The following is a 15020-nucleotide window of genomic DNA, read 5'->3' on the forward strand; positions in this document are numbered from 1 at the left end:
ACTAAATGAGAAGTAGTACTACTAATTAGGGCTGTGCGAAATAGACCCTATTCGATTTGGATTTGGATTAGGCCCAAATCAGAGACAGAAATTTGATCCATTGATTTGGATCACTGTCCCTGATTTGATTTGGCTGAATCCGAATCTGAAGATTCAATGCTGATTTGGTGAATCAGTGATTCAGACACAGGCACAGCTTTAAACGTTTTTTTTCTACATACCTTGAGGTAGCAGTGAGGCTCGCGATCGCTGTGATGCTGGGTCAGATGCAGCATCCCACAGGAGCATGGGGGGCTCTCAGTATGCTCAGCAGCAAACCTGGAAGTGGACCGGAAGTACTTCTGGTCCACTTCCGGGGCTGCCAGGGAGTGTACTGGGCCCCCCCCCGTGCCCCTTCAGCTCAATGATTGACTGCAGGGAAACCCCAGGTGCCCCCCCAGATCCAGGAGGCACCAGTCGCTGAGCCAAAGGTGGCATGGGGGGCCCTCCTGCATGCTCCCTGGTGGACCAGGAAGTGCTTCTGGTCCACTACTGGGTCTGCTGCTGAACACACTGGGGAGCCCCCCATGCTTCTGTGGAATGTTGCATCTGCCCCAGCACTGCAGCATTCAGAGCCCCCTGCTACCTACAGGTATGTAGAAAAAACTCTTAAAGCTGTGTCTATGTCCAAATCGATTCGGAGGGTTATGAATCGATTTGGAGAGATTAAAGGGTCCTCTGATTCAATTCAGATTTGGAGATAATAATAATAATAATATAAAGATAAGACTACCACTGCAAAAGCAGAGTTAACATGCTCTTTGCTATAATCTCTGCATCTGTCTCTCTCTGAATTTCTGAAATGCCTATCAGTATAATATGCAAGCTCTGCTAGGAAGGTGAACACTGACAACTAAATTATGTTACAATTTGCCATAGTAAGCAAGTATACAAATTATCCTATTATCTATTAGGTAATCAAACAGAGATGTTTGTGATCTATTGATCACATGAATGGATCCAGTTCGCTTACTGTACCTAGATTTGTAGAAACTTACTTGGTGTCAGTCATTTTACAGTATCTAGATCACATCTTGGGGAGACTTACTGTAGCAAAGAGGTTGGCTTCTGATAGGTCAGAATTAAATCTGTATAAGTTCTGCAAGATACTTTAACTTTCAGTAGCTTTGAACAAAGTGCTCATCCTAATCTTTAAATGGCACTTTTACACATTATAAAGTATCTTAAATGCCACTTCTTAATATGTCCAAATCCAGTGTTTTCCTTCCTCTTGATATATGAAACTACACAATGGGATACTTACTATTGAGCAGAGTCATTAAGCTGATATTCTCGGGACCGGTTGAAGCATTCCTGGATTCCAGAATCTGCCCAGAGTCTCATCATAGCTGACAACAGCTCTGGAGAGAAGGGCTCTGTGTCCTCCATCCGACTTACCACGTCACAGACCATCTTAGCATCAGCCTAGAAGGGAAAGAAGCAACTGGTCATATTTGGAAGCAGAGAATTGTTCTCTTCCTGAGAATTCAAGATAGTTCATAAATTCATCTGGTAAAAAACTACATTCCTCATTTTCCAAATATTGAAATGTTTTTTCTCAGGTGTTCTAAATAAATAAACAATTCCATGTCAGCAAGGCTGAAATGCTTCATTTCAGCATCTTTGAAACAAAAGTATTTTTGCTTTTTATTTCAAAATGGCATTTTACATTTTGCATTTCACCTAAATTAAAAAAGAAGTGGTAAACATAGGGTTAGAGGACCTGAAAACAGAATGATTCGATTTAGGTGACCAACACTTGATTTTTTCTCCTTTTTTCCCCACCAAACAACTGAAAATGTACTTGTCTTCTGTCTTCCTAAACCAGCCTTGTGCCCCAAGTTATTCTGTTCAGCCACAGAACCAACAGTCTATTATTTCCCTGGCTCTGCTTCTGAGCCTACTGTCTGGACTTCGGTGTTCAGATGGTATCTGGTATCATATCAGATGAATGGGGGACAGGTAACAGGAGATCACCAAAGTGAATGCTTTTACTCACACCGGACTTCATAAGACAACGTTTCGGAGTCATGCAAGATTCTGCCCCACTCCCATGGTTGCACTGGGTATGGCAGTTGAGATGTTAGTCTGCTGTATGCCAAGTAGATTGGAAACCACTTCCCTAAGAAAGCCCTTGTTCACTTGTTTCTGCTTGTGTCCAGTGCATAATGCTGCTGTTCTTTTTTCTAAAGCTGTCCAGGGTATCTTAGCTTGTATTCTATAACAAGTGCCTGTAATCATTAGTTTACAACAAGAAGAGGACACAACAACTATAGTTCTTCATTAACTTGTATTTTTGCCCCTTTGATTGTGTAGGTTTGTACATCCCTGCTCAAATGTCTGATCTGATCTCTCTGCCAACTGCACCGTTCAAAAAGATTGCTGAGCCAACATCTCCTACCTAGAGTGCCCTGAAACTGGCTAGGCTCACTGTCAAACTCAATCAGCTGCATGCTTCTAAACCGCAGGTGCAGACTGACGTCAGTTCACTAATTGACAACAACCTTCTCATCTGCCAGAAGATCCAGCACTAAGACAGACTTTATACAGCATGAAATAGTGAAGACAAGATATAGGGGATTTTTACAGGGATTTTAGAGCTTTTCTCAGCTAGCTCACCTGTTCAAATCCAACCTAGGTCAGCAGCAACTGGAAGTCATTGCCCTCCACTGACTATTTTGGCCTATATCTAGTCCTCAGGCAACAAATGTGATCACTACAGCAGCTAACATTGTATTTGGCAGTATCTTCAGAGGTGCTGAAGGCTAGAAACATACAGAGACAAACATAATTGTCCCCTGGACAAACACTGCAATTCAGAAGCACTCTCTAACACATTTTATCCAGCACCACCAAAAAAGTAAATACTAGGGGTGTGCGAAGCGGGCCCTATTCGATTCGGATTTGGATTCAGCCCAAATCAGGGACAGTGATTCGATTTGTTGATTCAGATCGCTGTCCCTGATTCGATTTGGCCAAATCTGAATCTGAAGATTCAATGCTGATTCAGAGAATTAGCGATTCAGATATAGGCACAGCTTTAAATGTTTTTTCTACATTGCAAATTGAATTGAATTGGGGACCGAAGCTTCACACAGCCCTGGTAAATACAAAGCTGCAACAGAGTACTAGGATCTGGTGGAGTCAGGATGTTTCTAGTGAGGCTGTCAGGGGGTATGTTAATATATAAGATACTCTTCACTTGGCTCCAAAAACTGGAATCTGTTTGCTGAGCAGTCCATAGGGCAGCAGTTCCCCATCTTTTTCAATGGCCCCACACACCACTTTCAATGATCCAACCACTATAACTGAATTTCAGTGGGCCTCAGTCTTCAGGTGCCAAGAATCCATTTGGGCTTGTGACCCGTTGTTTGGGAACTGCTGCATACTGTTGGATTTCGCTTAGAGGAGAAGCACCCCATATGACTGACTATAAAAGAAAGAGAAGGTTCCCGTACCACTTGTTTTGTTATGGCTGTTGTGTGGTATACATACCTAGAAGTATGAATATAAGTTAATTGATGCTAGCTGAGTTGAACATGAAAAAGAGGAAGAGAACAAAAAAACTGCATGGTTCCAAGATCCCTATTTGTCAATTTGCAGTCCCTTGCTCATACACTAATTCCAGCAGGGGTTCCCCATTATCCAGTTTCATGGATTTGTCTCTGTTCATTTAATAACAGGTAACTTTCTTTTTTCATTTTCTAAAGAAAAATGATTAGAAGGAAATTTGTGTTCTCAAAAGTGAGAGGGTAGCAATCCTTGCTAGAGTCCTGCATGCTTGGAAGCTACTGCCAATGCACTTCACTCTCCATCAGCAGCTCCTGGCTTAATTATGGATTGATATATAAGTTCACCTACCACTGTTATCTAGCCTCTGTTCCAGTTGGCTGGCTTTGCCAGTACTTCTCAACCCTACCCTATCATAGTCCTTCTACCTGCCACAGTTCTGAGTGTCTTACAAGGACTGAATGCTAATGATGCTGGGTATTAAAGTCACTAGGGAATTTAGCCAGAATTGGGTCTCATTTACACTAGAGCAAATATGGAGTATTTTCATTCACTTCAGCAGAATGTTCTATTTGTGTAGGCTGGGTTAGCAAGTAAAGCCTAGAATCTGAAGCTTCTCAGATTCAGCTTCTCAGATTCCAGAGAGAAGCTTCTCTAGTTCAGCTTCTCTCTGGAAGCAGAACTAGTGAATACAGTCTCCCAGTGGACCACATGAGTTCTCTACTGTGGTTACATCTCTATTCTCTTAAAGTTTGGCACTGAGAGGAATTTTCTGCATTTAGAAAACATCTGTTTCAGGCATGCAGCTTTATGTGGATGATTTGGGATGAACAAGTGAATCTTACATGCATTTCACTCCTGAACAGGCAATCAGAATAAGGCATCACTCAAACAAGGCAAAAGAGATACTTAAGTGGTTAATAGGCTTTCTGCTTGGCTTTTGCATCATGGGATAAATGTGAATGGGTCAAGTTTCAGTCCACTGTGCTGAAAACTACTTGCCCTTGTTCAGATGAAAGACATTTTGGGACATTTTTCTTTTGTTGTCTAGATTCCTGAATCCTTCTGTACTGAAACACAAACACTGCAGACTCTCTCCCACTCTTGTGAGAGCTCATACAGTGTGGGATTGCTGAGAAAGCGGTTCATAATGATTTTACAATTAATTTCTCAATGTGGTCTCTGGCCTTGGTGTACCTCATGAGTGACCTTGGATTGTAACATGCTGTCTCAAATGGTTAGGTTTGTCCCAGGGAAAGGTTCCAGTACAGGCGTGGGCAAAATATGGCCCATGGGCCAGATCCAGCCTAACAGGCCATTCTATCCGGCTTGCAGGGCTCCTAAAAAATTTAGTAGATTAATATTTATTTGCTCCTGGCTTCCTATTAAAGATGACAGAAGCCAGGGGCAACAGGACCCAGGGGGAGCCGGCAGGACTGAGCAGCCCAGCCCTGCTCCACCTGCAGCCACTTCCCTGCCTTCCTGTCCCTGCACTGCTCCAGCACCATGTGGCCCCGGGCTGCATTGCCAGACTGGGGAGCGTGGTCCGTACTGGTATCCTGGGATCAGGAGCCAGAGGGGTGTATGTGTGTAGGCAGGAGCAGAGGGTGCATGTGTGTGTAGGCAGGGGCAGAGGGTGTGTTCATAGGATGAGTCCCACACGCATACCCCACCATACACATGTACCCACAACTCCCCTTGCATTTTCATACATGCAGACCCCCACACCCCCACCCCCTCACACATGCCAGTCACCCTCCCTCCACACACAGCCCCCCACAAACCCCATACCCACCCACACTCCACATATTCACATGCTCCCTCACCCCCCCACACCTATCCACCCCCACAGACACATCCATGCCTTGCCCCACATACCCACACACCCACAGCCCCCACAAATTTATACCCACCCCCACAACATACAAGAATAAGGCTTTATTTAAGCTACTGTGCAATCACCTCTATGAACACTACACAAACACATGTAAATCAGGACAAAAATATTTTTTGAAATCAAATTAATGAATGTTGTAGATGTTTTCTTTTAGAATATAACTTGGTGTTTTCTTGATTCTGAGATGGCAAAACCCCTTGCTGAAAGAAGTACTTCTGGGGGCAAGGGGAGGGACTTCTGGCAGCAAAGGTCAGGGGTTAGGGGTTGGGACTTCTGGTCACAAGATGGAGACCAGGGGGTGGGGTACCTGTCAAGGGGCAGGGCTACCTATGTGACACTTGACAGCTTGCCTAAACTCGGTAAGCGGCCCTCTGCCCAAACTAATTGCCCGCCCCTGCTCCAGTGCATCAACTTGTATTTGGTTATTCCTGTCAAAGTGTATTTGGTTATTCCTGTCAAAGCTGCTGCATTAATTGAGCGTCAGACAGCAGCATCTGTGGCAGTTGGTGGGGAAGGATAACAAGATAAGGCACCTTGCAGTCAGTGATAAAGTGAGGCAAGTTACTACAGAAAATTGGTAGGAGTGGCAAGATAGCAGGGGAAAGTATGGAGTCCTCAAGGTAGCTTGCCTATTAGCAGGTGAGGGGGAAGATCCTCAGAAAAACTATTGACTTCAGAAAGATAAATACATGCCAGGAAAATTTAAGCCCTCTGAATCCAAATCTGTCCCTGAAACTTCCATGGAATTCCATTCACTAGCCACATCCAGATGAGCAGGGGCATGCACTTGCAGCAGCAAAAATAATAGCGCCTCAAATTTATGGTGCTACTTTGAGCTGCAGCGCACGCCCCTGTACATGCTGTGTTGAAGAACAAATTGTCCTCGTTCCGGCAAACTGCCTTTTCCGAGCTCCTCCTGGCTCCCGGCATTTAGAGCAGCTGGGGCACAAATAAATAGTAAAGATGCTCTAGCTGGCAGCCAGAGAGTCTCCCTGGAGAACCAAGTCTCAATTTGTTCTGGTGCACACACTATTGTAGTGTGTGCCATGTCACCTTCTTTCCACTTTCTTCATGCCACTTTTTTTCTGGAAATCCCAGGAGCAAATTTTGTCCCCACACTGCAAATTTGCAGCATGGAGTAGATTTCAATGTTCACTGCATGCAGTTTGTGCCACCACAAAGAGATCTTTCGTATCGCAAACTGCACACTGCTGCTTGTCTGGATGCAGCCTCTGTGTACAAATATTGCCTGATTTAATCCATTGAAGTCAAGAAATTCCAAATTCTGCCTTTGTCTCATTTGCTACCCTCACATCTACCAGGTTTACAGTGCAAGTTCTGCAGGGTAAACTATGCAGGTACAGCTGAATGAAGGAAAAGCCTCTCAAGGAATGCATGGCTGCATTTATAACCCTGCTGAGTCTTGTGTGTAGTGGGGGTTCTTTGGCAGTTGTGCTGGCATCATCTAAGTGGTAATGAGGCTCAAACCTGTTTGACTCTCCTATAGACATGACAACAGAAATGAAGCTTTGAGCCTTGGCAGCATTGGAAGAAGGATAGAACTGAGTGTACGCTTTGATGTTCCCATTTCCCGCTACCTCTACACCAAAATGGATTAAGATTTCTTACTGTTTCTATCACTAGTTCAAATTGAGGATGCAAAGGAAGAAAAGAGCACTCGATACCTCACTATATAGCAATTGCAGTTCCAGAAGGGAAACTGCATTTTTTCCTCCTCTTGTGAAGTTCTGTGCAGCTTTTAAATTAGTGCTGACAGGTAAGTGTCAATAATGCATGCTAATATCCTACTGACTCTGCAAACAAATACTTCATGCAAGCCTCAAGCAGTACTTACTAGCAATGGAGCTACAAATCACCTCAGCATTATTATTATGATTTGTATTGAAGGAATGCACAGGGGCCCCTGTCATATACTAACTGTTACGGTCACTCCAACATAGAAGAATAGTACAAAGTATTATTATCGGTCATTACATCACCCGTGACAGAGGTGACATTGCCAAAAACAACCTTATACAATTTTGTTCCTGATGATACAAATGCAATTTTGATATTTAAGGTGGCCAGAGGAAATGATAGGCACTTTTTGAGTATGGTCAATCTACCTCCAGCTGCCTCCCTCCAGCTTCCTAGTTACTTCTTCCATTGCTCTTCAGTATGTGACCTTAGTACATAAAGGTTAAGATTCTGCTTTATCCTGCATCTATAGCAGTGATTTGCAACCAGGGGAACCTGGGGTGCTGTGAGATCTTATAAGGGTGTTGCAAGATATGAGGAGATAAGTGTAGGCTCATGCTTGTCCTTGCCTGGTTGTTGTTCTGCCCTGACTACCTGGCTCCTCTGCAAGGCGGTAAGCACTGTAATAAATATATTCATTTTTGAAATGGCATCTTGCTCAATTCACAACATTTGGAGTGATATCTAGGGTCAAAGGAGGAGTACCTCAAGTCTGAAAAGATTGAGAACCCCAGGATCTTCCCCATCCCTTGCGCATTTGTAGAGGTGGGGGTGGGGGAGGGGGAGGTGGGGAAGAGTTATATTGACTTATCATATCTATGTAAGGACTTGGCAAAACTACTCGGATTACAAGTGTGGAGAGGGAAAGGACAAAGAGTCTTTGGCAGGCTCTACAAGTATGGTTCATTAATAAGATTCTGATGTCTCCTAGAGATCTCACAGGATCAAAGTGCTTCCATAGTGCTCTGTAATGCTGAGCCGTTCCTGAAAATCATCATTGCAAGACTTAATGAACCCAACACTCAAACTGCTGAAAACCTCAGTACATGAAGATAATGTACTGGAGATGTAAGTTATCGAAGAGTTTAGCATTCAAAGAATGGTGTTAATGTCTTCAGCAGTTGACATCTTCAGCACATGAAGACTTTCTGGAGATATCAATACATACAATGTAATGGGTTGAATTCTTTATGAATTAAGGACTTTATGAATGAGGTCTTTCTCCCAAGTTATATAAAATGTGTATTTGGTGTCTGGAAACATTTCTATCTCTGTGGACCATCTCCACCAATTCCAAAAACAGTGTTGATGGCTTACATCCCAATGGCAGAACAAATGGAGACTCTTGCAAATTCAGTTCATTTCAGTAGTTGTTTTGTTTTTCTACCCAGGAGGTCTTGATTCCAGTGAATATTCATAAATCATCAGTGTTATTTTCCTGCAGCATGGAGAGTATGTAATTCTCCCCCTGTCTTCACACATACTAACTAATACAAAACCTACTAATAGCCAATCCATCCTGGATGGTGATTTTGTTAGATCTCATGACTCATGCATGGATGATGCTTAGAAGAGGAAGTATAATGGCTATACAAGTGATACTAGTGATCAGCTGATGCTTATTTTCCTCAGTGTCCCAGGGAGTATAGCATTAGTAAGTAGTACAAGTGATACAACGTATAAAGTCCTGGCTACCTCTGATCTTTAAGGGTTCCCAGAAAACTCCCAGAGGAAGGATGCTACCACTTGTCACTAACCAAACTCCAACTCGGGTAATTAGATTATATTATGTCTAACTAACCTAGCTTTCTAGTTGCTTCAATGGGGCATAATATTCTACCCTTAAATGTTGTTCAGTGCTGTTGAGTGTTTTCAATCAGCTGCCATGTTTCAATACCAGGGGTGCTGGCATTTCAGAAGTAGGCACAAAGTGATTCTGATTCTTTTCTATCAGTTTGAAACATGATCTGAGATCCTTCTACATCCTTCCAAAATTTGGACTGAATATTAGGAAGAACTTGCTGATAAGGAAAAACCTGATGATGACACAGAGAGACTGTAGCTTCTCCATTCTTGAAAGTTTTTAAGAGCAGGTTAGACGGACTTGGCTGGGGTGGTTTAGTCAAGAATGATACCGCTTTGAACAGGGGGATGGACTAGATGACTTCATGGTAGAATGGTCCCTTCCAATTCTACTATTCTATGATTCTACATGACAGATACCTCCCAGGTGTAAGTCTTAACTGTGATGTCAAACCACATTTAAAATACCACAGTCCATCAAAACAGGGCCCAAGACCCAGTCCTTCCCAGCTTTTAGTAATGTGTAATGAAGTAGGAGCTGCAGGTAGCAAAATAAAAAAGTATAAAAATAGTTCATACTCTCCTGCGTGAACTGCTGCTTCCAAAGAATCTTAGTTTAAATTGGCACAGAAGTAGCAAGCAATTTTTTTTTCTAAAAAAGCCCTCTGCCAAAAGGGCATGGGGCCATCCATCAATATCTACATTTGTTAGCTAACTTAACAAGCAATTAATGATCCAAGAAAGGAAGGCACCCCCTTCTTTTCTCACTCGTTAGGATGTGGCTCAAACTGTGAATGACCTTCACAGCTCCAGCCCCCTCTGAGCCCAGCAGGTAGATTTTTAAATACTGTCTGATTGACTTTTCTACTCACGCCACCCCCAGGCCTGGTTCTCCAGCTTTTCCTGAGGTGATGGGATTTAAGCCTCCCGCCATGCTTTGCCATCTGCACTGAGGCAAGCAATTAAATAAAACAAGACAAAAAACTCCTAGCAGCTCCCATCCCACTGGGGTTGTATTTAATAAATATCATGGTGGTATTTTCCTCAGGAGCTAAAAATATATGATGAGCACCCATGGGACTGTTGGAGCACAGATTGGTGTAGCATTTTTTTGTTCCCTATTCTCTGTAAGAACCGTTTCCCAGCTGCTCCATCACTGAGCCAAGGGCAGAAGGAAAGGGAACTGGTCAATGCTCTCCTGACAGTCTGCTCAGCTCACCAGACCTCCTGGCTTCTTTTTGCTGCTCCTTGGAGATTGCTGCAACTGCTTTTTGTTGGGGGAGGTGAGCAGGTTTGCAAAAATGCAAAATTTCATCCTGTATTTTCTTAAATGTGAAGTGAAATGGTGAAAGATGCCAGATTCATGGCCCAGGAGATTAAAGTCCCTTAATTTTCCTTCCTATGGGACAAGCAGCACAAAAGAGGTAATATAAGCTTCTTCTCTCTTCAACCCATCCTTATTACAGTTGCAGAAAGGACAAAAGGGGAAAGTTGATGCCTCTGATTTTGCTCAGAAAACCAACAATGAAGCCAGTTGTCATGGCTTTTGTCTGTTTACTAGTCCTCTATGTCTGACAGTTTGTGGGGACTGCACTGTCAGTAATTAGTAATACTGGAGTAACTATTTTGTTTGTTCTGTCATTCACACATCTAACTAGCTTCTTTCTGAGTACTTGGCAACTAAGCCTGATAGTGGTTAGAAAAGGGTGGAGTGGAGAACAGCAGCCTAGCTGCTCTAGGAATAAAATGGCTTAATCAGAGGTAGCCTAGGAAGAAGAAATGGCTCATGACGTGAACTCCCCTTAACCTATTTTTTACCTACAATGTGCAATATTAGTGACATATTTTACTCTGACAGAAATAATTTCAATTAGGAGAAAGATCTCAATCTCCTAACAACATAAAACCTCCCAACAGGCTCCATTATGGATATGTTCTGAAGGAATTTTTGCATTGATTGCTATGGGAATTGGAATAGGTCTTATATGTATATAATATTTCTGCCCAGAAAAGAATTACATTCATATGCCCTAAAATGCTTTGTGGGCACATCTGCACACACGATTAATGCAAAGCAATAAACAATGGTGCATATTGCACCAAAGTTTATTGCTCCCAGGTTTGAATGTGCATCCAGGACCACAGCACATTGAGCCAGGTTGGAGAGTGTGGTGGGCATGTTTGTTATTACCCTGAAATAAAATAGTTTTATGATAGCATACTGTTAGGTTAACAATAATTTAGATTATTAAGAAGTATTAGCTTTACAGCTAAATACAAGGCATGACCTGTGGCCTAGCAATGTTACTGACCACAAGGCAGAATGATAGCTAAGCCTTTGCTTATGTTAAGTAATCATTTTAACTGTGTTAACCGTTTTCTGAGTAAAATGCAGCAAGTGAATCTGTGTCTGTGTGCTGTAAAATCAGCTACAGCAAGGAACAAGATAAGACAAAGAAGCCATTGTTCTAAGTACAGTGATCGTGTCCTTAAGAAGTATCTACCACTGTGCAAGTTCTTGCTAAGGTATCATAATGTTACTGTTACTTAACTTTTAGCTTTTAGAAAGTGCTAGTTCAGCTTAATAGAAATATGCTGTTATGAAGATTTGTAAAGCACCGCCCAAGTATTGCTTTTGTTAACCCTGTAGTCTTGCCTTGTTGTAAAAAGTATAAAAGAACGCCCCACCCTTTAGGGGGGGGCATTTTGCCTTTTTGCTGGCTTAATGGTCATTGCTCGAGCAAATATACTGCAGTAAAACTTTACCCGTGTTGTCTGGTTCCTATGCAGCTAGACAACGAACTCCAGGGAGTTTTCTCCCACCACAAGAGCCTGGCTGGCAAGGAACCCTGGGAGTCAGCCTGTCAGCCTGGGACTGCTCCAACCCAACTCAATGTGCTGCAGAAAGACTGGCTGGGGCAAAAGGGTGCTTCAGTGCAGGGCTAGCTAGCAGGCAACCTCTGCATGCCCCAGCCAGCCCTGTCAGCATCTACATGTACATTGCTGTGCCCTAAAAAACTATGCCATGGGAGAGTTCTTGTGTTTACAAGTACTAACCTATGGCAGAGTTAATTAGTTTACTGCAGCCTAATAGGGCTGCATGCATAGATGCAGAGACTTTACTCTGGAGCTAATTAGGCAGCGGCTCAGGAAACTTCTTTTGTAGACATGCTGTGTGTATAGTAGGTGAAGGGTGATTAGTGAAAAAATTGAGAGTAGAAATAAGACAAAAATAAAATCTTAGTCATCTGCAAGTTCTGGTAGATCTACACCTGGATTTTGTCAAATGCTCAATGTTTTTCATAATGGGACAAACCCAAATCTCAGTTGAATGCCTTGGGTAAGTTTGCCATCTAGAGCTGAATTTATTTGGCTCTTAGCTGCTCCCAATTACTTGCCTACCTGCAAATAGTTTTGCAAGCCAACTCCCTGCAAGTAGTTGGGACCTGGGTGTTGGCTTGCAAAAACAGTTGAGTTCAGAAACTGTGAGATGTTAAATTACCTGCCCAGTCTATAACCATCATGGCAAAACACCCAAATAAGTCCTAGTTAAAAAGCTAACCTATGCAACCATTAGCAAACTGGGACTGTTCTGAATGGCTAGTACAAGGTCAAATTTTATAAGACATTGAAATGCACAGGAAGCTGTAGAAATGGTTTATTTGGTTACTGTGAAGTACGTACAGTGACTACCCATTCTGCTTGTGTGTGCTGGAGATTTTGAATACATTCAGTGAATAGAGAGAATCATTTTCTCATGAATCTGAATCTAATTGCTATTTTTTGGACTTCTCCTTTTGTGCTGCTTTCTACCAGAGCATGTAGAGTATATCCATTTAGGCTTCTGCAAAGAAACCAATAGCTTACTTTCTACACATGGAATATGATGCTGTTAAGCTTAATTAATCTATTACTTTTACTGAATTGCACAAGCCGGTGGGACTGATCAATTCAGCCAAATAAAACTGACAATCACATTTGTCTTCCCAAGTGTTACTTTTAAATCCCAAATGTATGTCAGACTTTTTAGAAGAAGTACTGCAATAAATTATCCTAATGATTCTCCTTTTCCTCATATGCCTGCTCCTGTGCACAGTGAAGTCAATGGTAGGACTCCCACTGGGCCTCCAAGGTTTTATCTCCTAGTAAAACAGCTGAGACAGTGTACCCAAGCCTGGGAGATTTTATTCATTTTGTCAGTTTGGACATAAATACCTCCTTGCCCCTTCACATTTTAATTTTGCTTTCTATATCCATCTCTCGACCCCATCAGCATTACAGCTTGGCACCAAGGTGCTTTGTTGACAGTCCTGCAGATTGAAGTCCTCTATTTAGCGATATGACAGGTTCATCCCAGGCAGCTACAGATCTAATTTCTTTCAGCTGTGGGAGAGTTGTTTGGACTGTATGGTCTACTTAGTCCTTGCAACTGATATTGCCAAAAAAGATAAAATGTCACCTCCTGTCTACTGTAAATGGGACTGTGGCCACATGCTTACACATGTATGTGCCAGTGAGCCACCTCTTCATACCGACGAATTTCAGTCATTACTAGCTGAGTCCAGATTAGAATAGACAACCTTGATGTACATCCCTTGAGCCATCTAATCCTTGTGTGCTAACATGGCAGGATGGAGCTTGTACTGGCCTCTTCTTGCTTCTAAATGTTCCTGATAACCTTCCTCACAGTGCAGATTCCCTCTTTCAACTGGTCGTGGACAGTGATGAAAAGATCTTGAAGTAGTTTCAGAACTCTCCCAGCTCCTGATGTACAGCCACCCATGATATTCATCTAAACACAGGCTCTAGAGGACAAGTAGCATGTAATATTTTATCTGATCTACTTCACAGAGGGACCCACCCCACTCCATGATAAATCGCAGCTTTTCTTGAATAAAAAAGGTGTGCTAAATTGAACCTAGAACACAATCCTATTCAGCTTGCTTAGAGATTTTTGAAACATCTTTCTTCTCTCCAAAAGTTGAGGAGTGTGTAGGATAAAATAATTAAAGTAAAAGACAATGCCAAGGAAACCAGGGACTTGGTTGAGGTGCCTCTGATAAACTCTGTGGACCTATGCTGATTTACACCAGCTGAGGAAAGGGGCCAAGGTGTCTTATTGCATAACATTCAGCATTTTGATGAGCATAAGCCTAGTAAATATCATGTTTGCTATTATTTATCATATTTTATGGTGTACACATCTACATGGTGTATAAGTCAACCCCATATTTCTGCTCAAACAAGGATTTTTGTAGATCTGGTGTATAAGTCGACCCTGCCTCAATGGAGCCACCTCAAGGGGAGGCATCAGGCACTTGAACTCGGCCTTCACCTCATCCTGGCACCTTTATAAATGCAGGTCAGTGATGGTTGCTATGGCTGAAGGCTGTGAACTGCAGCAGCAGGCAGCAGCGGAGCTCAGCAAGGGGGGGCTGCAAGTGTCTCCTGCGTGGCAAGTGCCACTTGCTGCTGCTGCTGCTCTGCATCCTGGTGCTGCTGGTGGTGGGTGGTGGCACTGCAGCTCCCTCACTGTTGAGTGGCAGCTCTACCCCACTGTTCAAGATCTAACCGCAGGGCAGTCACTGGGCCGTGCGTAAGTGTCCCCAGGCCAGACCCGATGGGCGCGGGGTTTAGCTGGCTCTGGGGTATTGGGTAGGGGCGGGGGGAGGAGGCAGGAGCTTGGCCTGGCCTCAGTCAACCCGGGGAAGCCCCTACATACCAGCACGCCACCTCCCCGTGGGCTGGATGCAGCAGGGCACTGATGTGGGGTCTGGCTGAAGATGACCTTTGAAACACAATGTATTTTTATTTCAAAGTATTGATATGGTGTATAAGTCGAGGTGTAAACTTAAGGGTAAATATTTTGGCTTCAAACTTTTGATGTATACACTGTGAAATATGGCACTCTGATTTATTAAAGTTGTCACTTAAGCTGTTTTAAAGGTTAATATTAGCAGTGCTTTCTTCATGGCTTGGTTGTAATCAAAACCACATCTCAAAATTTCAGGAA

The 15020-nt window shown here is 43.0% G+C and overlaps 1 protein-coding gene across 3 annotated transcripts in view; it reads right to left on the reverse strand.

Annotated features, from left to right (window-relative positions):
* Nucleotides 1-15020, reverse strand: part of GNAO1 (G protein subunit alpha o1) — a 383823-nt gene that overhangs the window by 129092 nt on the left and 239711 nt on the right. For all 3 annotated transcript variants that reach the window (XM_019497281.2, XM_019497280.2, XM_019497282.2), the window contains exon 4: nt 1304-1464. In XM_019497281.2, the coding sequence (XP_019352826.1) occupies nt 1304-1464 (161 nt within the window). The remainder of the gene's footprint in view (nt 1-1303; nt 1465-15020) is intronic.

Source organism: Alligator mississippiensis, chromosome 10 (assembly GCF_030867095.1).
Source record: "Alligator mississippiensis isolate rAllMis1 chromosome 10, rAllMis1, whole genome shotgun sequence".
NCBI lineage: Eukaryota > Metazoa > Chordata > Crocodylia > Alligatoridae > Alligator > Alligator mississippiensis.